At 53.7% G+C, this 25,075-nt stretch overlaps 11 protein-coding genes across 11 annotated transcripts; 5 read left to right on the top strand and 6 right to left on the bottom strand.

Annotated features, from left to right (window-relative positions):
- Positions 1 to 182: 182 nt before the first annotated feature.
- Positions 183 to 562, top strand: AB675_2202 (uncharacterized protein; the record flags this gene model as incomplete). Its single annotated transcript, XM_018142155.1, has 2 exons — positions 183 to 278; positions 443 to 562. 2 exons carry the CDS (start codon positions 183 to 185, stop codon positions 560 to 562), a joined length of 216 nt encoding a protein of 71 aa, XP_018002669.1.
- Positions 563 to 948: 386 nt separating this feature from the next.
- On the bottom strand, positions 949 to 2,471 carry AB675_2201 (Vegetative incompatibility protein HET-E-1; the record flags this gene model as incomplete). The annotated part of the gene is made up of 2 exons (XM_018142154.1): positions 949 to 2,350; positions 2,449 to 2,471. 2 exons carry the CDS (start codon positions 2,469 to 2,471, stop codon positions 949 to 951), a joined length of 1,425 nt encoding a protein of 474 aa, XP_018002738.1.
- A 1,255-nt stretch (positions 2,472 to 3,726) lies between these two features.
- AB675_2200 (uncharacterized protein) lies at positions 3,727 to 4,713 on the top strand (the record flags this gene model as incomplete). The annotated part of the gene is made up of 1 exon (XM_018142153.1): positions 3,727 to 4,713. The coding sequence occupies one exon, from the start codon at positions 3,727 to 3,729 to the stop codon at positions 4,711 to 4,713; it is 987 nt and encodes a 328-aa protein (XP_018003062.1).
- Positions 4,714 to 5,045: 332 nt separating this feature from the next.
- Positions 5,046 to 6,570, bottom strand: AB675_2199 (scyllo-inositol 2-dehydrogenase (NAD(+)); the record flags this gene model as incomplete). Its single annotated transcript, XM_018142150.1, has 5 exons — positions 5,046 to 5,513; positions 5,593 to 5,840; positions 5,966 to 6,077; positions 6,153 to 6,316; positions 6,369 to 6,570. 5 exons carry the CDS (start codon positions 6,568 to 6,570, stop codon positions 5,046 to 5,048), a joined length of 1,194 nt encoding a protein of 397 aa, XP_018003065.1.
- A 1,553-nt stretch (positions 6,571 to 8,123) lies between these two features.
- Positions 8,124 to 9,212, bottom strand: AB675_2198 (uncharacterized protein; the record flags this gene model as incomplete). The annotated part of the gene is made up of 1 exon (XM_018142149.1): positions 8,124 to 9,212. One exon carries the CDS (start codon positions 9,210 to 9,212, stop codon positions 8,124 to 8,126), a length of 1,089 nt encoding a protein of 362 aa, XP_018002867.1.
- Positions 9,213 to 9,875: 663 nt separating this feature from the next.
- Positions 9,876 to 11,834, top strand: AB675_2197 (E3 ubiquitin-protein ligase; the record flags this gene model as incomplete). Its single annotated transcript, XM_018142148.1, has 1 exon — positions 9,876 to 11,834. One exon carries the CDS (start codon positions 9,876 to 9,878, stop codon positions 11,832 to 11,834), a length of 1,959 nt encoding a protein of 652 aa, XP_018002905.1.
- Positions 11,835 to 12,340: 506 nt separating this feature from the next.
- Positions 12,341 to 12,901, top strand: AB675_2196 (uncharacterized protein; the record flags this gene model as incomplete). Its single annotated transcript, XM_018142147.1, has 1 exon — positions 12,341 to 12,901. The coding sequence occupies one exon, from the start codon at positions 12,341 to 12,343 to the stop codon at positions 12,899 to 12,901; it is 561 nt and encodes a 186-aa protein (XP_018002778.1).
- Positions 12,902 to 13,735: 834 nt separating this feature from the next.
- Positions 13,736 to 14,473, top strand: AB675_2195 (uncharacterized protein; the record flags this gene model as incomplete). The annotated part of the gene is made up of 1 exon (XM_018142146.1): positions 13,736 to 14,473. One exon carries the CDS (start codon positions 13,736 to 13,738, stop codon positions 14,471 to 14,473), a length of 738 nt encoding a protein of 245 aa, XP_018002911.1.
- A 1,940-nt stretch (positions 14,474 to 16,413) lies between these two features.
- Positions 16,414 to 19,452, bottom strand: AB675_2193 (GPI ethanolamine phosphate transferase 1; the record flags this gene model as incomplete). Its single annotated transcript, XM_018142145.1, has 1 exon — positions 16,414 to 19,452. The coding sequence occupies one exon, from the start codon at positions 19,450 to 19,452 to the stop codon at positions 16,414 to 16,416; it is 3,039 nt and encodes a 1,012-aa protein (XP_018003098.1).
- Positions 19,453 to 19,758: 306 nt separating this feature from the next.
- On the bottom strand, positions 19,759 to 21,467 carry AB675_2192 (Protein AFG1; the record flags this gene model as incomplete). Its single annotated transcript, XM_018142144.1, has 2 exons — positions 19,759 to 21,332; positions 21,398 to 21,467. The coding sequence occupies 2 exons, from the start codon at positions 21,465 to 21,467 to the stop codon at positions 19,759 to 19,761; spliced, it is 1,644 nt and encodes a 547-aa protein (XP_018002939.1).
- Positions 21,468 to 22,140: 673 nt separating this feature from the next.
- Positions 22,141 to 24,539, bottom strand: AB675_2191 (3-isopropylmalate dehydratase; the record flags this gene model as incomplete). Its single annotated transcript, XM_018142143.1, has 2 exons — positions 22,141 to 24,378; positions 24,453 to 24,539. 2 exons carry the CDS (start codon positions 24,537 to 24,539, stop codon positions 22,141 to 22,143), a joined length of 2,325 nt encoding a protein of 774 aa, XP_018002634.1.
- Between the last annotated feature and the right edge of the window lie 536 nt (positions 24,540 to 25,075).

Below are 25,075 nucleotides of genomic sequence, written 5' to 3'. Positions count from 1 at the left end.
TTTACTGTTCTTTCAGCGATCACTCTTCTCGAATTGACTCTGCCCAAGAAGGTGAAATACCGACCCAGGAAGTAGGTATGCCTCCACCGCTCGATCGCGCGGAAGAAAGCATTCGAGGCTCACATGTAGCAGACGCCCAAGCTACATAAAAGCACCCATAGACTCGAATAAACAACGCAAATATGTCTGCTCCTAACGCAGGTCGCCAATCTCCTGAGCCAGAGACGCAAACCGGTGCTCAGCTGGGAGATCATCCCGCCCAGCCTGGTAGTGGAAAGGTGAGCTTGCTCTTTTAGATCAGTCGGGACACGGCACGGAGACTCTTAAAGGCAGCCCTGCTACTTTAGCGCCGTCGACCTTCCGATCGACTGCGCGGAAGACATCCTAATGCCGGAGAACGGTCACCAACTCAGCCAAGATTTACTGACATGTGTTCCGCCAGGTCGACAACTCCAAGGACAAGAATGAGGGCAAGGAGGATCAACTCGCAGGTCTGGAGAGCAACCCCAAGCATATCCTTGAGGATGAGTCGAAGACGAAGTCAGGTGCTACGTCGAAGTAGCGAACGAGCGAAGTGAACCGAGTGAATGTGAGGTCACCATATGAAGGCCGGGAGCATCGAGAAATTCAGACCATGATCGAACAGGGGCCGCAACGTAGCACGCAAGACATACCTATGGCCTGATTTCATCGGAAATGCTTCGTATCAGTGTACACAATGTCTGCATACAACTTGCAGCCCAAATATCTACGCTCTCAGCCACGTTTTGTGTCCACTTGTACGGAAAACATATTGCTTAAGACGGATATAGTGGCATTGATCATAAACAGTGCTCCATTACGTCCCTTACTACCATGCAGGGTTTGTGGACCATAGTGAGTTAGCAGTTCTTGTCATATGAGATGAACGACTAGCTCTCGACTGGTACAGGAGACCCCCAGTAACGTTTATATCATGTCATTGCGAGGTCCTGCAGAAGCGCTCTCCTGAATCGCCTGTCTCACGTCGCTCTCGCGGAACACAGGCCCATGGCCGTCATCACGAGTCATATGCTTCAATCGTTCCGAGACGTCTCCGACGTCAATCAAGCTGAGGCGAAATTGTTCGCTGCGTTGGATGTAGTCCCAAGCGCTGCCAGCACTCAAGAGCCGATCTCCATGACAGGCACCGCGATCTATACTGCCTTCCGCAGCATACTCCGCATAGGATCCTGTGCTGCGCCCTTGCCTCTGGTCCTGATCTCGATCTTTGCGCCATTTGGCGCTATCCTTCTTCAAATCGTCGATAATTGCGCTTGTGAGGGCCGTGTAGAACCGAACCAGGAAACCAGTACGGCCATCTTTGTTCTGGTAAGGACGCACGGTGGCGTCGTTCCCGAAATAACGACAAATCATGTGTTGTATAACCTCGCGGTCGATTCCTGTGCCAGGCACGAAGTAGTCATTGTAGTACTTGGCCTGCACCGGCTCTATCTCGTTCACAAATGAATCAACGTTCGGGAAGTCGCGTGCGCTACGGGTATAGTATTTTTTCTGAGGGGCCTGTTCATCCAAATCGTAGTTCCTCAAGTCATCCATAGCTGATTCTCGACCTTGCTCTTTAGAATACTCAGCGTCCTTTCCCTGGTCTACCTCAGTAGATTTTCCAGTGCGGGGATCAGTGTAGTATCGATGGTATCCTTCCACACGGGAATTCCCAGAAGCGCTGATGTGATGGTCTGATCGAGGCTCGTACGAGACAGGTTGATTTTGGGGAGCACCTGGATGCCGTTGCCGCTCGCGCATAAAATCGCCAGCGATACCGAGTATGCTCCCTGCACTCAGTCCAGCAGCAGCCATCTTTGAGTGGAGGCCACTTCTCGCAATGCGGGAAGTATGGCTCATTTCCCCAGTCGCTGTCGGCAAGTTTGTCTGCGCCCGACGGTATGTAATGGCTCTATCCTCAGCAGTGCTCTGATTCTGACTAGGTCTGTATGACTGTGTGTCCCCCGTCGAGATGTGCGAGACACGGTTCTGTATGGCCGACGACTTCTGTATCTCTTCTCTCAATCGTGCAAGAGCTTTGTCACGTTCCCCGTAGATTAGGGGCATACTGACGTCGAAGATGCCCAGAAGGCAATACGCCTTGTCTTCCTTGCGCTTCGTTTGTCGATTCGTTGCCCAGGCCATCCGCTCCTCAACAGTGAATCGCGCGAGCGGGGTTCCACCGAGTGCTTGAGGAGGAATTCCAGTGATCCCACTTATCTGCGACCGCAGCTCTTCTTTGGTCCCCAATATGTCTCCTTCGCGAAAGTAGAACTCTACAACCTTGGGTGCGATGAGCTCCTGCAAAGTCCAGCCTCGTGTAAACCTGAGAGTCGTGTCAGGGAACAGGCTTGAAAAGATATATAGACCTCCTCGATGAGCACGAACAACGGGAATTACCACCGGCATTCACAGAAGTCGTACGGCCAGCTTGGATCATAACGCATCGTGACTGAAACGTCTGACACGTAAACATAGCACTTCTGGGCTTCTTGATACCAATTGAACATGGAATTGATGGCCTCGGACAACTCTGCGCTGCTATTACGGTCGATGCAAGCCGAGTCGATCCAGGAGTGGTCCAGACCATCCCTTCTGATCAGTCGTGCACAAAGTTCAAGTTTCGCATAGCCGCCGCACGTTTTGTTGATGCGGCCGGTCGTGACATGCTCGAACAAGACCTCGTCATCGTCCGAGCCCCAGGTGTGCGATAAAATGGAGTAAGGAGGGATTTCGCCATCGAATAGCTTCCTTGTCAACGCGAATTCCCACTCGCATCAACTTTCAGTAGCCGCATGCTCAGCTCAGCTATGGCGGATCGCACCGTCCCAGGCGATCGGCAGATCGAAGACACAGTCGATCATAAGTGTGACGATTATGATTTGTTCGAGGCGAGGTTTTGGTAACAAATGGGCACAAAAGCACGCTGTTGGGTGGCTGTTGTGGGTCAGACCAGATCGCACGCAGTATGTCAAGGTTATGTCAGAGACAGTATAGGCCTATGGGAACGTTATTGCTGATAAGGTGAATGGCAGAGATCCTGTCGAGATGTTAGTCGCTGTACAGAGCCACGCGAAAGTATTCTATGGAAAGTGAGATCTGTTGAAAAGTTGAGCAATGACTGAAACAAATAATGGATGACCGACAAGTCCGGAACATGAGGCTGTCACTGTGCCTAGCAAGTCCAGGACACAAGGCTGTCTCTCAAGTAAGAGCTGTGAATCACAGAAAGAGGGGAGCCCGCCTAGTGCCCAGCTCTCATAGGAGGAAGGTGATGGCCATAGCCTGATCGCGTGGAGGCTATCGGCAGGCTAAGATCATCAGACTGCAGGATGAGAGGTCTCAGAAGACACGCCAATGAAGGCTGACACTTGCTGAGTGCAGAGTAGCCATAAGATAGCTTTGCATCAAGCTCATTGCAAGACACTTCCTGACGATGGTAGTCGTTGACTGTGGCTCGAGATAGTACATAAGTACTAGGTACAGTCGGGTAGGTTGGCCTCCACTTACAAGGCGACAGAGTGGAGTGCAGTGGAGTAAGATCGGGCTCGCCCCAAGGTTCCAACTTAAGCCAGAACTTTGGCACTGCGCGATCAAAAAGTTCCATTGTCAGCTTTGAGGTCCCCTTTTGTGGTCTGCAGTGGCAGTCACGATAGGGACCACGAGGTTACGGCTCATCCACGCCGTTGTATTGCCATCAGCATGTATCGCGTACCTCTTATGTTGCGCGTCGTGCCCATATTCTTACTTTACCTCTCAGCATCGCTCGCCGCTGACACCCAGAACCCCTTGGCGACGCCCAACGAACGTCGCGGGTACAAGACTGGCGACTCCCTCCCAGTCTCTTGCTTGAACCGAACAATAGACACGGGCGAACATGTCACCGACTCGCATGGCAACCTCCAGTATATACCATTCACGATTTGCAACGAGACCGCTCTCCCGTTGTCCTTCCCTTACAATACACCTTTGACCCAGACCTGCACAATTCCTGAGCTGCCGGACGAGCTATACCACCTGATAGAATTCTTCGTACACAGTGACGTGCCTCTGACATGTCGAGTGCCAACGTATCCGCTCGACAACATAATACCAGGGTCTACGGACACCGCGGACTCGACAGGAGTAGGCAGTACTGCCGATGTTGACACCTGGACGCCCTTCACGATCGCGGTACAGGGGACTCTACAGACGTCACATCTGCATTTACACACGAACATCAACGTCTTGTTCCACACGTCGCTCGAAGCGTCAACAAAGGAGAAGAAGACTGTGCCCCCGCCATCACATCTGATCGCGAGTTCGGCATATAGTGTGCCTAACCCAGCGTTATCATCGCCCAAGGAGGGAACGAAGATCATCAGATATGAGCCATTGACGCTGACATTCAACGTGGCGTGGATAGATGGAGATGTGCTGCCCGGTATGGTCGGACGGCCGGTCTTGAGCGTGACGGATCATAGGGTTGGATTCTCGCTCATCAGTCTGCTTGGATTGGCTGCTGCAGCTGGATTTGGTGCTTTGGCTATGCTGTTGTATGAGCGAAAGAAGAGTGGAAGGGCGAATGCAAATGGCTTACTGGGCGGAAATGTTGGTGGTGGACTGCCGAACGGAGGCGTAGCGAGAAGCACTGGATATGGTGGTTATGGCGGTTACGGAGGTTACGCTGGACCAGGAAAGCGCGACTGATCGCAACGAATTCTTCGAGCAGCACGCCTTCCTTTTGTGTGTCGCTCAAGCACGTACATCAAGTCGACTGGGCTCTAATGGGAGGTATGCCGCCTTGACAGGGGACCTATTCTTGCGATGCTTTGCTCGCGCCATCTGCATGAGCTGTTGGCATCAGGCAGCTTCTGTGAGTGACCCTTCTCTCTCTGTCACCTGCTGTGTCGACACCGGAAACGCCGCCTCGCTCCTTCCCAACGACATCCAAGCTTGATGTGTCTGATTGGGAGGAAGCTGTGCAGCTGAATTCACGCCTTGTGCTCATGCTCCGTCTCATTGCAAGAGGTAATGCAGTCTCAATCCACGATGCCGCCTTCCCGGTGTGAGCGCCTGCCAGACTCATCAAACCAGACGGTTCCTCCTTTCTCCAAGCTTTCCTGCAACGCCAACGCAATCTCCAATCCCATCCTGACCTCCGGCAGGGTAATGCGAAACTCACGTTTGTCAAGAATTCCATCCACGAACTCCACGACTTCTGACACAAAACCTTCCCGATATCGATCGTACCAATCATCTGGAGCACGCCAGCCGACTCCGTTGCTATCATGGACACTGACTCGATTCTTCCGAGACTCCAAGTTCACTGATATCTTGCCGCGCTCACAACGAATGTCGGTCGAGTTGTCATAGCCGCCACCCGCTGCAGCAGTCCGACTGTTGAAGTATGAAGCGATCTGGCCGGAGCTGAATTGAACCACTCCGCGAGCATTATCCGCGTCGCCTCGGTGTGATGCATGCTCGGCCGGTGAGCGAAGAGACGTGAACTACCACCAGTCAGAACACAGAATGCAGTGCACAATTCGATAGTCCGAGCTCGATGCGCATTCTCTGATGCCGGCGTACCTCACTGACCGTTCCAACCGCAAAGCATTGCCTTGGTCGCAGAGGCTCAGTGTTTCGAACACTGCCCGAGGCGTGTGCCCCAGCACTTGGTTGACTTGTGGAGAGGAACATTAAGCTAAGGTCAATGTCATGGATCGCACTATCGAAGAAGATGCCACCACAACTTTTGAAATAGTTGTGTGAAAATTCTGAGTGTGATAGCGGCTCGGCGGCCTGGGAATCGAAGGCTATGGGCGCGCCATAATCACCTACAGGTCATCAAGTCATCAGCTGAAGAGCAGCAGTTCCCATCTCCGAGTTCTAGCGAAGCCTACAAACTTTGTTCTCTCGGAGGGGGCCGAGCGTCCGATGCTTTCTGGTTGCGTAGACGTACCTGACTTGACCTTCTGAAGAGCCTCCTCGTACGACTCGTCGAATCGGCGAGTGAATCCGATCATCAGGCAGACCTGGGGATTCGTGGCGGCAAGCTCGATCAGACCATCGAGCTTAGGGACCGGAGTCAGTCTGAATGCAACGAGAACAGCCACACCGTTCAGCTGGCTGTGGGTTCGGAGTCATACCTCATCCACTGTATGACAGACTGGCTTCTCGCACAGCACGTGAATGCCACGCCTGAGGCTTTCTAAGGTGTGCTGGTAGTGGAGAGTCGTCAGGCTTGAAACGACGACTGCCTGAAGGCCGGGAAACTGGATCATTTCGTCAAAAGAGCTGAAAATCGACACGCCTGATTCGGTAAGCACAACGTCGATATCTCGAAGGCTGGACGGCCAACTCACCATATCGGGCCAGCTCTCTCTTTGCCCACTCGAGGTCTGCCTGGGCCGGCGAACATACGCAGACGAGCTTTGCCTTTGGTACTCTTCGAAGCAGATTGAGAGCATGTCGCCGCCCAATCCTGCCTATTCCAACGACGCCGAATTTCAGAGATGGTAGAATGGGGACGGCCTCATCAGGAGAGCTGCCAGGCCTGCTGACCATTGCTTGACGTTGATGCCTTTCTGCGGGATGATGTAGTGGCTGCAGATGTCGGAAGTACCCTGTCGACGTTGTGTAACCATGGATTGCAGCCGCGGCTCGACCCAGCTTTCTGGTATATGATCGGTCTCAAACAGAAGTGCTCACCAACTATATATGGCTCGCTCCTGGCTGATGCTGTTCCACAATACCCACTAGAAGATCTGAACTCAATGATATTAGATGATAGCTAAGAACTATGAAAGTGGGTGGATGAGTGCGATTGATATAATCGCACTCGACACGCTAATCCAAAAGGAGATGAAAGACGTGTTGCCTTTAGGCAACACTCTGTCAAAGAGAGAGAGCCTTTGTCACTTGAGGTTTGTGTAGGGCTCTTCAAGTTACCCCAACTCTGGCTGATTGTACACCTCTTGAGGAGATGATGCAACTATACAATTCGCGGACGTGGCACCAGCAGATGGTCAGATGATCCCAAAGACGCTGTGTCTGCCCAACCACCGTTCCTCCAAAGACGTCAGACTCTCGGTCAGATCACAATAGCCGTGAGTATAGTATGCCGTCCCTCATGATGAATAGAGCCGGAAGCTGAATTGCATCCCACGATCGCGTGGGGAAAATTGCCGTCATTCGCATGGTGGGGCAGCTATGACCGGGGCGCTTTGGGAAGCTTCCTTTTACTGCCTTCCATCCCTTTGTCATGGGCCGACCAGTCAAATGCGCGTTAACAAGAGCGACGAAGGAATCAGGCAACGAGGCAATCTCGACTGCCCGTATTTGTGCAGCGCAGAGGTGCGTCTGGCGCTTATGACATCAGGCTCCTGGGCCAGACAGACCAGGAAATTCAACCTTGGAAGCTGTGTACATGACCCTATTGGGATGGAGCTTGCTAATGTACAAAGACCTCCCAAAGTATCGGATGGAGGGTGAGCTGAATGAACCTCCGAAGGGCGGCTTAGGTCAACTTCGGCTGGCCAAATACTGTACATGTAGGCTAAATTACAATCTCATCTGATGCCCATACGTTTGAATGGAAGGGGCAATGAGCCTTCATTCTTACGTCTTGAACGTCCTCAGCTCCTGATACGTATGATCTTCGTGGTAGGTTTTTCCGAGAGGTCGGAGACGTGCTATGAAAGCCGCTGGCGTCTTCGCATTTCCCGGCTGCGGTTCTTTCCAGATGGAAGAGCACTTCGCAGGTCGTGACTGCCTTTATGTGCATCTCCCGAACACGTCACGGGAGCCTGCTTGGGAACTCGAGCCCGTCAGCTTCCCTGTGCAATTGGGCAAGAGCACTGCCTTTGCGTACGCAATCGGCACATGTCATCGGCCGCCAACGTGCATCCGCGCTTTTTGCGCCGCTCTGTTGCAGCGCTTTGCGTCTGATGCGAGTCTGCGCACTGTCCGGAGGATAGACGCGTGCACAGTTGCGACGACTGGGTTACGCGGACTGAAGTGCGTCGACGCCGGCGACCTGTAGATTCTGGTAGCATGCGTAGCTTCCCTAGCGTGTGCACCGAGTCTTGCGGTTTGCGTAGTTGGTTTCACAGATAGGCCTATTTCTCACTCGGTCTTTCAGGATGACCAGCGTTTGCGTCCTTGGAGGCACCGCCTTTCGGAGACGAGTCGCCATTGTCGTCAATCGCTGCTTCGGCCCATGGTGCGAACATAGCATCTGTCTTAGCCGCCCAAGCACGAAGACCTCGAGCAGACCTTTCATTCACGGGCGATTGGTAAAGGTCTGCGTCAAGTGGATCATTATCCGTCTCCTTCGGAGTATCAGCTTCGGAAGGCGAGCCGGAAACTTCGTTGTTAGTTGCTTCGGCCCATGATTTGCGCCATGATTTGGAGGAGCCATCGCCTAAGCCAGCTTTTCTGGCTTGTTCTAGCCTGACTCGTTTTCCGACTTGTTTTCCGGCTTGTCTTAATCCGGGCCCTACTCGAACGCGACTACGGGCACTGGAAAGTCTTGTCATGGGCGATAGTGGGCGTCCTGAGTCCGGAATAGCGGCGGATAGTCGTGACTGCAGCCTCTCCGGAGGACGTGGCTCGATGGGATCACCGTCAGTATCTCCGGTAAGAGACCTTGAACTCGTTGTCTTCTCGATTCCAATTCGAAAACGAGCCACTGACGGTTTTTCCTTCATGAGCATCTGGAAGAGTTCCTCATCAAGGTGATCTCCTAACACAGTTGCATGGCAGTAGTCGCCGTCGTGAGAGATGGATACCGCACCGTGTTGGCGAATGCCAGTCGTCTCATCTGCTGACGTTGTACGACACTGGATGGCTATTGACGGCTTTCCAGCATGGGTAGATGAGATGATGATATTTTGCCACGAGACCGCTTGGCCCCATGCCTTAATGGCAGCCTCTTTCGCGGCAAAACGTCCAGCTAGATGATGGCTGAGCATGCGAAGTTGTGGGGACCCTGGCTGATGCCATGTGCTGTCGACCTTTTCGCTGCCAGCTTTGAAGAGAGGAAAGCGAGACTCAGCTTGTAGCATTTCGGACGGCGTAAGAACGCGTCGCATAAGGCCGCGGGCACGGTGAAGATTTGGCGCCTCTGGATCCAGAATCCGTTTTGCAAGGCAGATGTCAGTCCCAAGTGCCAGTTTGCTGCCAAAGGCTATATCGCGCATTGGCATCGTGCGGATTGAGATACCACTCCAGGATGTAGATGACAGGGATGTTGTGGAAGGGCCAGTATCGACCTGTGTGTATATGAGATGTTCAACTGCGTGCAGATGTTAATGAGCTTTCAGGGCAGCAAGCCAAGATGTTGGCCCCTTTTTACTGTGCTTAGATTGTGATAGACAATGAGCTTTATATACGTGTAAATCCGGCGAAAACCTGAAATTCGTGCTACTTTCGCACACAGATGAATTGTAGATCAGAATTGAATTGGCATGGCTCAATGGTCTAGTGGTATGATTGTCGCTTCGGGCACCGCCTACAGTTGAGTCCAAACAACTGCGAGAATGTGACAGGCCTCGGGTTCGAATCCCGATTGAGCCCCGATGGTTTTTGTTTTTGTCTCAGACTGTCCTGAAGGAGGCCGGAAAGAAAGAGTGCCTAGGGGATACTTTGGTGAGGCAGATGTGGAAGGGAACCTCGGAACTCCGAGCCAAGGCGTCACCCATGACATACCACCTTCTCGCGCTATTTGAGACATATCAGTTAGCAAACGTCTCGATAACATCTCACCGCAACTAAAGTCTGGCCTACAATTCACAGCTGCCAAACAGTCTCTCAGGCTCTCTAGATACTGCTCGCATTCTCAAACATGTCTGGCACTGACCACCGAGAATATGTGGTTGAACACAGTCACGTCCAAGCGCTCACGTAACCCCTCCTCCGTACCACACCCTCCACTGCAGCGAAGCCGTTCATCGAACACGTTACCCTCGCGCTCCAGCTCGCCTTCCTCTATACTCGCCGAGACACTGCGCAAGAATGCTTTCCGCCCGAAGAAGTCCCCCCCGCCCACGGAGGAAGATGCGCAAACGACATCTCTAAACAAGGACTTACATACGTTAGCCGACGTCTTCCCGGACATCAAGGTTGAGGTCTTCCGGGAGCTTCTACGGCGTTTCGACGGCGATAGTCGCGTGCAGATATGCACAGAGCAGCTGTACAAGTTCAAGGGAGAATGGGCAGGTGGTCGCGTAGAGAATCCTCCCAGAGAGCCTGGCAAAGCCATTCCTGCTGAAGAGCTGTTCCGGTCCAGCAGTTACATCAGCGCTTCTACGAAGGCACTGATGCTCGAGTTCCGGTCGTCAAGCAAGAGCTCCGTCGACGCCGTTCTCGCAGAGGTCAATTACTCGTACTCGAGGGCCCGGCCCATTCTGCTTGACATCGCAAATAAGTCTAAATGGGCCATGTTCAAGCAAGCCATAGGATGGAAGCAGAAGCGCAATCTGGGTGACGCACCAGCAGTCCTGTTCGAACGAGTGGTGGATGGTAAACCGCAGCAATTGATAGCTACCGAATCGGCTCAACTGGATCAAGAGCTGGAGTCGATCTATGTGAGGGCCGAGCAACAGCGACAACATGAAGTGACTGAGTCTGCAGATCACGTGCTGGCAGCAGAGATCAACCATGAAGAGGCAGTCGAAGCTGCAGCCCTCTTCGAATGCCAGGTCTGCTACAATGACGTTCCGTTCGAGGACGTAACCTGCTGTTCCACAGGCGACCACGATGTCTGCTTGGACTGTGTTCGCCGCACGCTTCATGAGGCTATCTTTGGGCAGGGCTGGCACCGGTCGATCGATGTCGAATATGGCACGTTAAAGTGCCTCTCAACAGCAGGCTGTACAGGACGCATTCCTACGTTTCTGGTACAGCGAGCAATCTTGACGCAGCCGTCCGGTTTGACCACCTGGGCCACGTTCGAATCGCGACTCTTCGAGGCCAACATTCAGTCTACAAACGTGGAGCTGGTTCGCTGTCCGTTCTGTAACTACGCTGAGGTCGATCGACGGCTCGATACCGCGGCAGCCAGGTCTCTTCGTTGGTCGCTTCGCAAGCCGGCCGTGCCTGCATTTGCTCTGCTATTACTGCTAGCGTTCCTGCCGGCCCTGGTCATCTTCCTTGGCCCACTACTTTTTCTCTTTCCCTCATGGTCGCAGCGTCTGTTCTACGACGCTCTGGCACAGGTGGCTCTGCAAAATAGACGATCGAAATTCACCTGTCTCAGTCCAGCATGCGCTCGGCCATCTTGTCTGACCTGCTCGAAGGCCTGGCACGACCCGCATATCTGCCATGAACCACTCATCGTGTCCCTCCGGACAAGCGTCGAAGCTGCTCGAACAGCTGCGATCAAGCGGGTGTGCCCGCGCTGCGGCACCGCCTTCGTCAAATCAAGTGGATGCAACAAGCTCACCTGCGTCTGCGGCTATTCTATGTGTTACCTGTGTCGCGCAAACATTGGCAAGGCAGGAGCAGCTGGCAACGCTGAGGGCGCGGCAGGCTATCGACACTTCTGCGAGCATTTCCGACCGACAGCTGGGAAGAAGTGCACGGAATGTGAAAAGTGTGATTTGTATCGGGAAGAGGACGAAGATGAAGCGGTGAGGCAGGCTGGCGAGAAGGCAGAGCAGGACTGGCGGCACCGCGAAGGCATGGTTGGGGTGAAGGGCCTCGAGGGTGCGGTTGGCAATATTGGTGGCGCGGGCGGCTGGTGGCATGAGTTTCTGCGTGGACAATGGACGGTGCAAGGTATTGTAAATTGGTCGGTCGGCAGGTGTGTCATCGTCGAGGAGGTTTGACTTGATCATTCCGGTCCTCCGTGTTTCTCCCTCGCGTAGCGAGCAATTGCGGGATGCCAAGCCAGCAGATTCACTCGATATCTTCACCTGAGAGACAGCTCAACGGCGCTTCACGCCAAGCCTTGTTGCCGGCAACCAGACAATGCAAGTGTGGCTACTCGAGGAGGACTCCGTCAGTCCAAAAATACTAATCTTTTTCCACCATCTCGCAGGCTCATGATCACGCAGCCTCATCTCAATTGGCCAAATCTCGCTCGTTAGCATCGTCCTTCCAGCAGCATGGCTCCATCCGGCGCGGTGTACTCGGTCACCGAAGCTCATGACATCCTGCAGTCTGGTGAACTCAGCGACTTCGAAATCCGTTGCAACGACCACGTCTTCCGCGTACACCGATTGATCTTGGTTTCGAAGTCCGCCTTCTTCAAAGCCGTAATCACTGATGACTTCAAAGAGAAGGCTGATGGCGCGTCAATCTTCATGACTACACTCCTGGAGTAGTTGCTTGCATGATCTTTCACTGCTACACGAACGAGCTTCCTGTTCTCTACTCCGACACACGCTCCTCCGACACACCGTGGCCACAATACTTTCAAACATTCAAGGACTGCGAGCCTGCCCCTGAACGACTCATCCAACATGCTTCTGAAAAGCTCGATCGGCCCAGCTTTGGACGGCTCATCAAGCGCTTTGCGCTGCTGGTCGAGCTCTACACCATCGCAGACTTTCTGCTGCTTCCAGACCTCAAGCGACAAACGGCACTAGATATCCTTACCGGTTTCGATAAGCTATCCGAGGGAGTTCTCAACAACTTATGGCACTTGTTTCTGTTCTTTCTAGAGCATTGCTACGACCGTATTCCTGAAACGGACTCCCACTTGAAGCCTTTGATCACCGCTTGGGCGTTGTCAAGTTATCAAGCAAGCAAGCACAAGCGAAAGGAGGAACTGCAGGACCTTGTCAAGCAGAAAGATCAAGCAACCTGGTTGGCAATCAAATCTTTCTGGTTCCATGTAGATAGCTCTCGTTCTCCAAAGCAGAACTGGGAAGCCTTGATGGAGGAATGGTGACCTGTCGAATTGAATCGGTAGCTGCTGAACACTGGACACGTCGTCGTGATTGTCAGACATACCGCCCGCGACAGCTTCAGCACATGGCGACCAGTCACCACCTTCCACGAGATCCTCGAAGACCGGCGGCATGCAACGAAAGGAGGCCACCATGATGGATAGGAGGAAGTTACCAGGGTGCGATCACACTCTTCACCGGACAGAGGGCCCCCCTGTCAGTCTCTCGTCAGGTCTCAAGCACGAGTTTCAGATATGGACAGCAAAGATATCATAAATCGCTGCCACAATTTCTGGCATATTCTCTACTTTCCTCAACTTCCGGCCTGGCGTCTGAATTACGCACTCTGTGATCACTAACATGAGCATTGGACGTCTTGCACCATGTCTCGGCCTACCACGTTACAACTGATTCTTGAGCATAAGGAGCGGCACCTCTAAACGAAGGACTCCATCAGCATGACTTGGATCCAGGTGTGGACGACCTATCCGACCTGAATCCTCCATTGAACCATCTCATGACAACATATCATTACGACAAGTGAACTTGAGGAAATCGTGCCTGACTCCCTGCTTGAATTTTTCCTGACTCCGACCTGACTACAGGCGGATCCCACCTGGTAAGTGAAGGCACCACTGTCACCAATCTAGTAGTGACTGCCCCGTTTGCCACTTCTCATGTTCCTGCGACTTTCTGGACTTTCTGCGCTGCCAGTGCACAGCCATCTTTTTTTATGTTTTAGCCACACCTTTGACACTACCATTGCTGCCAGAGACCAGATTGCGCAGCCCTTCTCATTCCACATCAACTTCCAACGTCCGAAATCGCTCGCAAACATGTCGACCGAAGACGCCGACTATCCCCGCGACGAAGCGTGTCAGGCGCTGCGCGAAGCTCGGTTCGCCGATTTCACCATCACATGCGATGGCAAGATCTTCAAAGTCCACCGCCCGACTATCTACTACAAGTCTAATTACTTCAAGGCGCTGCTCGACAACGACTTCAAAGAGAAAGCCGACGCTACCGTAGACCTCAAGGAAACCACACCAGTCGCTGTTGCAATTGTTCTGCTGTACTGTTATGCTAGAGAGGTCACCGAACTCTGCAAGTGCCCTTACAAATGGCTCAGCAAGACGTGGCCCCAGTACTTCTCCGACTCAGAGGGACCGTTCGCGGAGATGGATGCTCTGCTCGATGCCTACGTACTGGCAGACCGACTGTTGATGAAGACTGCAAAAGTCGTAATCGCCTGCGAGCTGTTACGGAAGTTGACTGAAGGCCACGCGGCGAGTTACTCTATACCGACGGATGCAAAGCAATTATGGAAGACCGGCATGATACAGCTCATCGACAGAATCTACAACAAAGCGCCAGTCGGCGATGGTGGTCTGCGAAGCGCCATGAGCGGTCTGATTTTCAGGAACATCTTCAACACGTGGGGAAATTTCGATCAGCTAAAACAAATCGCCCGTGAGAAGGATGCGGATGCGTTTGTAGCTCTGGAAATTCTAGCCAACTACGACTACAAGCAACAGTCCACCTTCACTCAGTGTCTGAATAAGACAATGGAATGAGCTCCAACCACGAAAAAGGACTCCATGCGTTCCACGCAACAACGGTGTGTCTGCGGAAGGAAGACGGCGCGCCCATAGCTGTCGCCTGGTGGCTATGCGAAGGTGAGACAGCTACTTCGTCCTTGAAGCACATGTTGCTGACAGCAAGTAGCGCCCCGGCTCAACACCACGAATAATGGCTCGATGAGTCGAACGGGTCATGCGTAGGGTCTAATGATGATGCCATTACACCTCTACAGTAGACCGTCGGCTAGCTCGACTGCTTGCTTGCCCCTAGTCGTCGCAGACCACTGTCAATGTCCAAATGATGATGATAAGGCAGAAGTTTTGCAACATGCCACTCCACGTCGCAGCTCAAGTGCTCTCGCGTCCTTTCAAGCGTCCACTCAGCCCACGAATCTCTTCAAAACCAGTCTTGCAGCACCCACCAACAACCACTCCAGCCCAGCGGCCCCTCTCCACCACCTCCGTTACAATGTCCGCCATCTCTGCATCCCAACTTTTCTGCTTCGTGCCATCATCCCCCTCCCGCTCCTTCTGCACCCATTTCTGCAATGCCGTATCGTACACCTCATTCCCAGCCCCGTCCGGATAGAGGACTAACATAGGCGCTTGATGACCGCTGTATCTGATCGCAGCCTCGAAGTCTTGAACTATTCGTCTGACCTTCCAGATCTTCGTACAGTTCAGCCCAATGCCCCATGGCTTAGAGACACTGCCCGTCCATGCGCCTCTGCTGCCGAATAGCGCTTGGACAATGTCCTTGACTGTGGAGCCGTCCGGTAGGGTGTAGGAGCCGTCAGATTTGGCATCGTTTGGGAAGACGCAGGTCAGCCACCATGGTTTGGCAGAGGCCCCTTCAAGTGCGACTACGTTGTCCATTATCTGTCGGATGGCTTTGATTTCATCTAGTCGCGGTACCGTCTCGAATGCATAAAGGTCAACGTCTTCATGCGTGAATAGGTTCAGTCGTCGTTCATGCCAGTCTTCCAGCGCTTCTTGCATCGTTTGCTGAAAGTTCCGTTCAGGGCCCGCCCCGTAATCACCACTGTACTCTGTCGAGGGGATCGTAGTCGCTCCGTAGGGACCCAGACTCAACGCTACGAGGCCCTCTCTGTTGATCCCGTCTCCATGGAAGGCGCGTCGAGCAAGATCCACAGAGCTCCTCATGAGCATCTCGGCCTTTGCGTCGTTGATACCCGTTTTCGCGAAGCCCTCATAGCTGGCCTGGTAGGTCGCTGTCAGGACGATGTTTGCACCTCTTTCCACGAAGCGATGGTGCACGTCGGCGAGGGCCTCCGGATCGGATATTAGCAGGTGCGACGACCATAGTGGTGTCTCCGAAGAGGTAAAGTTGTAGTTGTATGGTGGTTGGGATAGTGTTGTGCCGAGTCCGCCATCTAAGATGAGGACTGGTTGGAGAGGAGTCTTTCACGTTCATTGGGAGGACTAGACATATCGGGCCGGGTGAGGTTGACAAATGCCGCTCATCATAGGTTTCTTGGCCAGACAGGGTGCTGAGATACGGGCAATGTTACGCTGATCGAGTTGGTGTGCTTGAGATGGGCCTCATTTGAGTGTCAGTGCGAAAGATTGGTACCTGTTGGCTTCGCTAGTTGGGGAGGCTGCTGTCAGAAAAACGCCCAGTACTCTCAGTAACAGCCTGGGCAATCCTTAGCATAGGGAAGGAGCGTCGATCAAAGTTTTTGAGAAGGTTAGCGCCATATACTGGCAGCCACCACTTTGGCAGGCACGAGGCAACCATTCAGTTTTCAGGCAACCGAGGAAAGCGCCGCCGTGCTGGGTTTTGCCCCGGCACAACCGTCCAGCTTGAGCCTCACTCTGTAGATTACGATCTATGCGATGTACATATTCTACATAAGGTTCTCCCTGATACACTCGCCAACATTCCTGTATGACAGCCAACACCAATTCGCCGTCTACCTAGCCTGTTCCTTTTGAGCGACCCCGTTTCCAACGACCTCAACGCCGCCTTCTCTCCTGGCCTCTGATTCAAATCCACCAATATCATCAACCTCCACCCCCGCAATCAAAGCCTCGCTAACCCCCTCCAACCCGGCCACAAACACCCCAATTAAGCTCGCAATCACAAAATGACTGATCGTCGTCCCAATCTCCAGCCAACTCCCCTCATCCCTTACCACCCAAAAGAACTCCACCGTCATCAGATCGCTAAACGCCATGACCACCATGAATAGCGCCGAGCTTTGTAATCCTACCCTCCTGTTCAAGATCCCTAGTGCGGCGGAGATAAGTGCGAATGGTACGAGGATCTTGTAGATTAGGAGAGCTGCTTGAGAGAAGGGGTCGAAGACAGGGATGAGGCGGTTGACGGCGTCGAGACTGAAAGCGGAGACGGAAGCGATGTTTCCGGTGGAGAAGAAGGCGGATTGCAGGAGGACGTAGAAGAAGAGGGAGGTGCGGAGATCGGCGAGGGTAAGTGTGCGGTGGGTTTTGCGCGGGATGAGGTCTGTATTTGCGGCGGAGGTGGAGTTGATGGTGATGGCTGTGGGTGGGACGGCGGTGCCATTGGATTTTGTCTTCTTTGTTGGCGTTGTGTCCTTGTGAGGCGTGGAGTGGAACATGTAGATCGCGTGCTCGAGCCGGACCCAGGTGAGCAAGAGCGCGCCAAAGGCAAAGTAGAATAGTCCCTCGTATGACAAGGTGAGGAGGATGAAGCAAGGCGCAAAGGTCAAGAAGATGACCATCAGCCGGTGGAGGTAATGGTTGTTGGGAGCCAGTCGATGCACAAATGGCAGGACGATTGAGCTGATGAGACAGAAGAATCCCAGCACTTGGTTTCCCAACGGCAGACCCTTCTTTGCCTGTAAGCTCAGCACGCTCGAACGTGTGACGATGATCGTCAGGAGGATAACGCCGACCTGTGCACCCATGATCGTCCTGCTGAGTGCACTGGTCTGCATTCCCGCCGTCTTGCTCGACCTTGACTGCGATGTGATCGTATGCTCGAAGTACAAATACCCACAGCCGGCCAGCAGCATGAGTATACCTCCATATGTGATAGTATTGGCATCCTCAATTTTCAACACTGGCAACATCGTAAAAGTGCTCAGGGTGATACAGCCAGCCGCCCACGCCAGTAAAGTGTTCGAATTTTGCTTCACAAACTCCTGTCCATACAGACTCGGCCAGAACGCTGCCAAGCCGTAGATGACCGTGAAAATGCCGCGATGGAAATATGATTGCACCATCGCTTGGATAACGCCGATGAAAATGGCTGCTTGAATCGCAAACGTAAAGTAGTCGGAAGAATCCTTCATATCGCTGAATAGATTTTTGATGCCAGAAAGACAGCCCTTGCGGCGGGCGAAGACCTCCTCCCAGAAGAAGACGGGGAAGAACGCGTAAAGGTAGTACATGAATGGTGAGCGGTCGACGACGAATGATGCGTATAGTAGTACAAGAATGGATGAAAATGCTGCAATGGTCGCGAAGTTGCGGTGCGGGACGGCGCTGCCCTGGGTGACGTGAAGGTCGATGACGGTGGTGAAGGCATAGGCGATCCAGCCAAGGTAGCCAAGGGTGATGATGGCGCGCAGGAAGAGCCAGTCGTAGGTCTGTAGGTAGCGAAGCCCTTGTAGGATGTCCTGGAATAGGATCGAAGACAACTTGATGGCGTCCTGATGCCTACCAGCAGAAATACTGCGCTCGATCTCGGCGACGCGATCAGCTGCTGTTGCGTTGACTTTCGCAAAGCCAGTGTAGGGTCGGTACTGCATTGCCGTGGCCTTCTTCTCCTCCTCTTTGACATTATACATCTCGAGCACTTGCTTCGTGTTGACCAGTGCCGCTACTGCCTTCTCTTGATCCGACGCCGCCAAGTAGCTCAGCGGCAGCTCGCCGACCGAGTTGACAGGAAACTCCAGTCCGACAAGATACGCCATGAGTGCAGCGACATCCGCCTGATTCACATCGTGCCGCTGCACCGTGTCCAGACCCCAATCGTGACTCACGCCATCCTCATGGCCCGGCGCATCTCTGTCTTTGTACAAGCTGGGCTTCGCCACGCCACTGCCCCAAACCACCAAAGGCGTGCGGGTGTTATTCGGATGCCCATCGCCATGACTCCCGAAGTCACTCATGCCATGATCAGCAGTGAAGACATATGCTGTCTCACCATCATCACCGTAGAAGTCTTCCATCAGCTTCGTGATCTCCTCAACGCCCTGATCCACCACTTTGATATTATGCAAATACTCTTTACTATACGGCCTGAACCCATGTCCCGTTGTATCGAGCCCCAACAAATGCAAAAAGAAGACAACCTGCTCCTCCCGCAACATAGCATCCAGCGTCTTATTCGTCTTGGCCTCGGCGAACATCGCCTTGACTTTGTCAAATACCCAGATATCCAGCGCCGTGGCATCAGACGAGAAGTCTTCGAACTCAGGCGGGTAGTGATCGGCATCGACCCGACCAGGCACGGCGCCGTCGGAGAACATAGGCAGGATGTCCGGCGAGCCCCATGACCACGTGTGGCGTGAACGGTTGAAGACGGAGTCGAAGTCGACTGGGTTGTTCTTCCACCCGGTCGTGACAGCGGAGACATCCTCGTAGAGGCCTGCGATCAGAGCCACATGGCCAGGTCGTGATTCAGTCGGCACACGCGTGTGACTCATGCCAAACGTACCGTGCTCGAGCACTCTCGAACGAATGAAAGGCGCGAGTGGTCGTGGCGTCAGATCGTCGGCGGTCGGTGGATCGTTGGGAGGACTCGGGTCGGGAAACGACTGGAATGCCTTGTCGGCGCGCAGACCGTCGCCGACGTAGAGCACGAGGCGCTTGGCGGGTGCTTTACCGTTGACATGCTCGACGCGGTGGGCGGTCATGCCATGGACAATGGGACTGACGAAGTAGATGTCGAAGATTGACCAGATGTACACGAAGTGAAAGACCGCGGCGAGGATCAGGAACCCGCCGCGTCCGAGACGAGCCATGGTCGCGGAGTGTGAGGCTCTATTGCTGGTGTTTTGCTAAGGAGTGACTGTGGTAAGGAGTGCCATGTCCAGACGGAGCAAAGGTCGTGTCTTAGGAAACAGTCGTGAGTGAAAGTGAGGACCCGCATAACATTTTTTGAGGGCGCAGTTCGTCACCCCGGGACCCTCGGAGACTTCTTAGGGGAAGGATAGCCGAGAGCTGCCCCTGAAAGTCAGGCAGTAAAAAGGGAGCCTCGCCAGATGCTGACAATGAAGTGTGCAATCGAGTCTCGATTCGCTCATCTGCTATATCTTGTCTATAGCAGTTCACAAACTATCCTCCCGCCACCTCGACCTCACCCGACTCCAGCCCTCCTTCTCTGCAATCCCTCCCAACTTCTCTAATCCCAGCCCTCTCTCCACCCACTCCTGACTTCCCATCTCGCTCAGCCTACTCAACGCGCGCGCAAAAGCAAACCGCTCTTCATCACCACTAAACAACGCACTGTTCTTCAACATCGCCATATTCATCCCCAAATCATCCATCAGATTGCGCATCACATCATCCACATCATGCCCCTCGTCCACCTTCTGCTTAGCTGCCTTCTCATCCGCTGACGAGTCCTTGCCCACAGCCTGCTGCGTCTTCTTCATGCTGTCGTCCAGCTCGTCCTTGCTGAGGAACAAGTGGCTGAGAGGTACGGCCGTGGTAAGCACGAGTTTTGCGTGGCTTTCGTATACGGCGTCGATGAACGTGATGAAGCGGCGCGCCCAGTCACGCTCGCGGTGTGTCATGCCTGGGACGTCCGTGACGATGAATGAGTCGAAGCTGCGCATCATCTCGATGTAGTCTGCTGCGCCGGTTGCTCGGCCGATAAGTTCGTCAAAGGTGAAGCGCGCTGCTGTGCCGCTGACAAGCGGGATCTGGACGTCGCGACCCCACACCTGGATTGTGGACGAGTGTGGAGGATCTTTCTCTGGGTCGCCCAGGAAGTTGAACCACTTATCGGCGTGGGATTTGGCGGCACGGTCGAGCGGATGATGGTATACTCCGGAGGGCGGCCGAGGGATCTTACGATAGTCGGTCGTGCTGTCGAGGTTAATGACCCGCATGCGGGACTTGAGCAGATTGATGCAAGGAATGAAGGATTGGCGCTGTATGCCGTTCTTGTATAAATCATCTGGGTGCCGATTTGAGGTAGTGACGATAACAACGCCATGAGACATCAGAGCCTCAATCAACCGCCGCAAGATCATGGCGTCTGCCACGTCTGTGCACTGAAACTCGTCGAAGCAGAGAATTTGCGCGCCCTCCGCGATGTCTGCTGCTGCGAAAGGAACAGCGTCGAAGTCGGTGCCGTACTGCATTCGCAACTTGTGCAAGCGCTTGTGCACATCCTGCATGAAGTTGTGGAAATGTATTCGCGTTTTGGAAGTGATGTTCGCTGGTAGGGTATCGTAGAACAGGTCCATCAACATAGTCTTGCCCGAGCCCACGTCTCCATACATGTACAGGCCCTTTGGCATATCTGCTGGCAGTTCCGCTATGACTTTCTTCTTCTCGCCTCCCCCAAAGATCGATCCAAAGAAGGACTTCTGCTTCGGCTGCAGATCTGCAATGCATGGGTGGACGACCTTCGGCGGGTGGTACTCTGTGAGCATGTGGTGGAGGTCGTCCAAGTGCTCGACAATTGTTCGTTGGTGCTCGTCATCGCGCAACTTTCGCGAGTGCACTCTTTCGTCATATTCTTCTAGTGGACTCAGGTTGGCAGGCGCATCTGTGACCGTCGCCAGGCCTCGTGCAGGCAGGCGGGTGCGCGCTGTGGTCCATGGCTGAGTAGTGATCTCGGCGCTGCAATACGCGAAGCCGATCGTAGAGATCTCGCCGGCGATGTCGACAGCTGTCGTCTGGGTATCCTCCTCCAGCAGCTTGCGCAGTGACTGTCTCGTAGCGGTGTGGGCAGACGGGCCTCGGTATTGAGAGCTTTCAGCGTCGCTCGAAAGGCGCCAGATCGAGGGGGTAGGGCGCCCTTCATGGCTTAAGAATAACGGTGGGCCAATGTCTATATCTATATCGTCATGACTTTGTATCTGGAGCAGGAAACATTGCAGGAATATGCCAGGGAGAACTGTGGCGTAGAATCGTAGGAGTTAGTCAGTGCCACGTGCAGCTGTTCCAGTTCCTCGGAGGGGGTGCCGCCCAGCCGATGTTGCCCAGGCCGGGCGGAAATCGGCCGCGGCCATACAAATTATGCCGTTCTTTCACTGCCTGAAGCCAGAAGTTGCATCTGCTAGAACACAGAAGCCATACAACGGCAGGAGCACTCGTCGCCAGCACAGAGGCAGTCGCAGCACACATTACCACGGTGGCAGTCACTGTATCGTGAAAAGGTCTTGTAATGAAGTAGCACTTTTCGACATTGGCTGTGTAATTTATCCTGTCTACTAGGCTTTTCGTTATTACATTGTTCTTGACTCTCCGAGGTCTCGAAGCAACAGTCTAGACAGCTCATCAACACATCCCGAGGTCACCACTGCCAATCTTCAGAAGAGCACCCTATACACTTGTCACCTTCGAGCCAGTGTTTGCCGCTTCGATTGGACATAACAAAACAACTCTATTCACGAAGCCCGGAAATGGGTATACTGGTAGACCAGAGCAAGATTCGAAAGCAGTTGCATTTCTCGGACATCAGATTAAAGCCATCTTTACCACTCAACAGGATCAGTCTTGACCTCCCCGCGGTTCGTCTTCGGCACCGGCGCCGCCTCGACCTTGGTGGCCTCGCCCTTTCGCCACTTCTTCAGATACCCACTACCATCCAACCACGGCGTGTCCATCGTCCGTTTCCTCTCAAACTCGGTAATCTGTGCCTCCTGCTGCATCGTCAAGCCGATATCGTCCAAGCCCTCCACCAAACAGTGTTTCCGGAACTCCTCGACATCGAACTTGGCCAGTTCTGTTCCGTCGGCGGCTTTGATGACTTGACCAGGTAGGTCGACTTCGATCTCCTCGCCTGCTCTTGCCCGGTCTGCGATCTTCTCTATGGTGGCTTGGTCGTCCGGGATAGCGATGGGGAGCATGCCGTTCTTGAAGCAGTTATTGAAGAAAATGTCCGCGTAGCTGGGTGCGATGACACATTTTATGCCGAAGTCAAGCAACGCCCATGGGGCGTGCTCGCGTGATGATCCGCAGCCAAAGTTGCGGCCTGTCACGACCAGGAGCTTAGCTTTTCGGTAGGGATCTTGGTTGAGGATGAATGACGTGTTATCGGAGCCGTCTTCGTTGTATCGGAGAGGGTGAAAGAGGGCGGTGCCAAGGCCAGTCCGCTTGATAGTTTTGAGAAACTGTTTGGGTATGATGGCGTCGGTGTCAACGTTGGCTTTCTCGAGAGGCGCCGCGATACCTCGGAAGACTGTGAACTTGGGCATGCCGCCAGACTCGGTCGGTTCTGGATTCTTGTTTGTGTGTCCGGCGCTTTCTGTTGTTGGGATATCCAGGATTCGGTCAAGCTCTTCCTCGGAATCGACTTCGGCAAACTCGGGCTGTACGTCCAGCTTCGGTGAAGCTTTCTGTGGTGTAGCATTGTCGACCAGTTTCCTCACGTCCGTCAACTTGCCCGTCAACGAAGCTGCAGCCGCCATGACAGGTGACATCAAGTGCGTCCGTCCTAGAGCACCTTGCCGACCCTCGAAATTTCGATTTGAGGTACTCGCGCAGCGTTCCCGTGGCGAGAGAATGTCTGGGTTCATGCCCAAGCACATACTGCATCCGGCCTCTCGCCATTCGAAGCCAGCATTGATGAATACCTGGTCCAGCCCCTCCCGCTCAGCCTGGTTCTTGACATTACCAGAACCTGGCACAACCATCGCTCGCTTGAGACTGGAAGCAATCTTCTTGCCCTCCACGATCTTCGCTGCGGCCCTCAGATCCTCGATGCGCGAGTTCGTACACGAACCAATGAAGATCTTGTCGAGCTCAATATCCTCCATCTTCGTCCCAGCCTTCAGTCCCATGTACTCCAGAGCCCGCACACAACTCGCCTTCTTGTCCTTGTCGCTGAAGTCATCCGGACTGGGCACCACACCAGTAATCGCTACCACGTCCTGCGGCGACGTACCCCAGCTGACCGTCGGTGCAATATCCTTCGCATCAATAAAGACTTCCTTGTCATACTTCGCCCCATCGTCCGATCTCAAACTCAACCAATAATTCGTCGCCTTCTTCCACTCATTACTGTCCGGCTTAGGCGCAAGCGGCCTGCCCTTGAGATAGTCGAAAGTGATTTGATCCGGCGCAATCATTCCAGCTCTTGCGCCACCCTCGATACTCATGTTGCAAATACTCATCCTCGCCTCCATACTCAATCCTCGAATGGCACTCCCACAGAATTCGATCACTGCACCCGTGCCACCCGCTGTCCCAATGACCCCAATGACGTGCAATATAATATCTTTCGAGGACACGCCCGGCGCCAGCTTCCCATCCACCTGCACCCGCATATTCTTACTCCGCTTCGTAATCAAACACTGCGTCGCAAGCACATGCTCAACCTCACTCGTCCCAATCCCGAACGCCAACGCGCCAAACGCGCCATGCGTGCTCGTGTGACTGTCGCCACAAACCACGGTCGTACCAGGCAGAGTAAAGCCCTGCTCAGGCCCAATGACATGGACAATTCCCTGGTTCTTGTCGCCCAACCCGAAATACGTGAGGCCGAATTTCTTGACGTTTTCTTCCAGGGTGACGCATTGCAGACGTGAGTCTTCCTCTTTGACGAACTCGGCGACGGATTTGATGTTCTTGCGGGAGGAGGTGGGGACATTGTGGTCGGTGGTGGCGAGTGTACAGTCGGGTCGGCGAACCTTTCGGGAGGCGTTCTCGAGGCCTTCGAAGGCTTGTGGGGAGGTCACTTCGTGAACGAGGTGGCGGTCGATGTAGAGGAGCTGGATGGATTGGTAGTGTCAGTGGCAATGGCCTATATGAAATATAGTGTGAGTGTCGTGCGGTCAGTACTCACCACTGTGCCATCCTTCTCTGCGCTGACGACATGGCTCTCAAATACCTTGTCGTACAGAGTCTGGGGTTTCTTGTCTGCGGAAGGCATGTTTTTGACAACTACAAACAGTGCAGGCTTGGATTAATGGTAGCAAATGAGAGGAAAGTAACAATGCCTCACTCTGGAGGGGTGTGCAATGTATACCTGAGCGACCGAGGCAGACCGATGTCGGGCGACTTTTTGGAGACGCAGTGCCACTTGGATGACTTCACATTCTTTAACGGCGCTGCAATTGGTCACTTTGCGCGTGGATAGGCATGGATAGGCACGGCTGAGGCGGCTTGGGAGGCCTTCTCAAGAGTGTTGTTGCATGGCGAGCATGGTCAAGGTTTGGCACAGATGGGGCCGATCGGACGTGCAGTTCATCAGTAGCATTAGAGCACTTTTATTCATGGGCTCTATGGTGTAGTATTCCCTTTTGTGCCCTAATTCCAAGTCGAAGGTCAATCTTGGCCAAAGATATGGTCGGGCTGGACCTACAGTGGCATAGTAGTGGCGCCTTGAATATCTTATCGCACGTACGGTAGCAGTACCAACCTTGCACCGCTCACACATGATGGGGACCCTCGCGAGCCATCAGGACA

This window comes from Cyphellophora attinorum (assembly GCF_001299255.1).
Source record: "Cyphellophora attinorum strain CBS 131958 chromosome Unknown Contig6, whole genome shotgun sequence".
Taxonomy (NCBI): Eukaryota; Fungi; Ascomycota; class Eurotiomycetes; order Chaetothyriales; family Cyphellophoraceae; genus Cyphellophora; species Cyphellophora attinorum.
The sequence above is the reverse complement of the archived record's forward strand: the minus strand, read 5'-3'. Positions and strand labels throughout refer to the sequence as shown.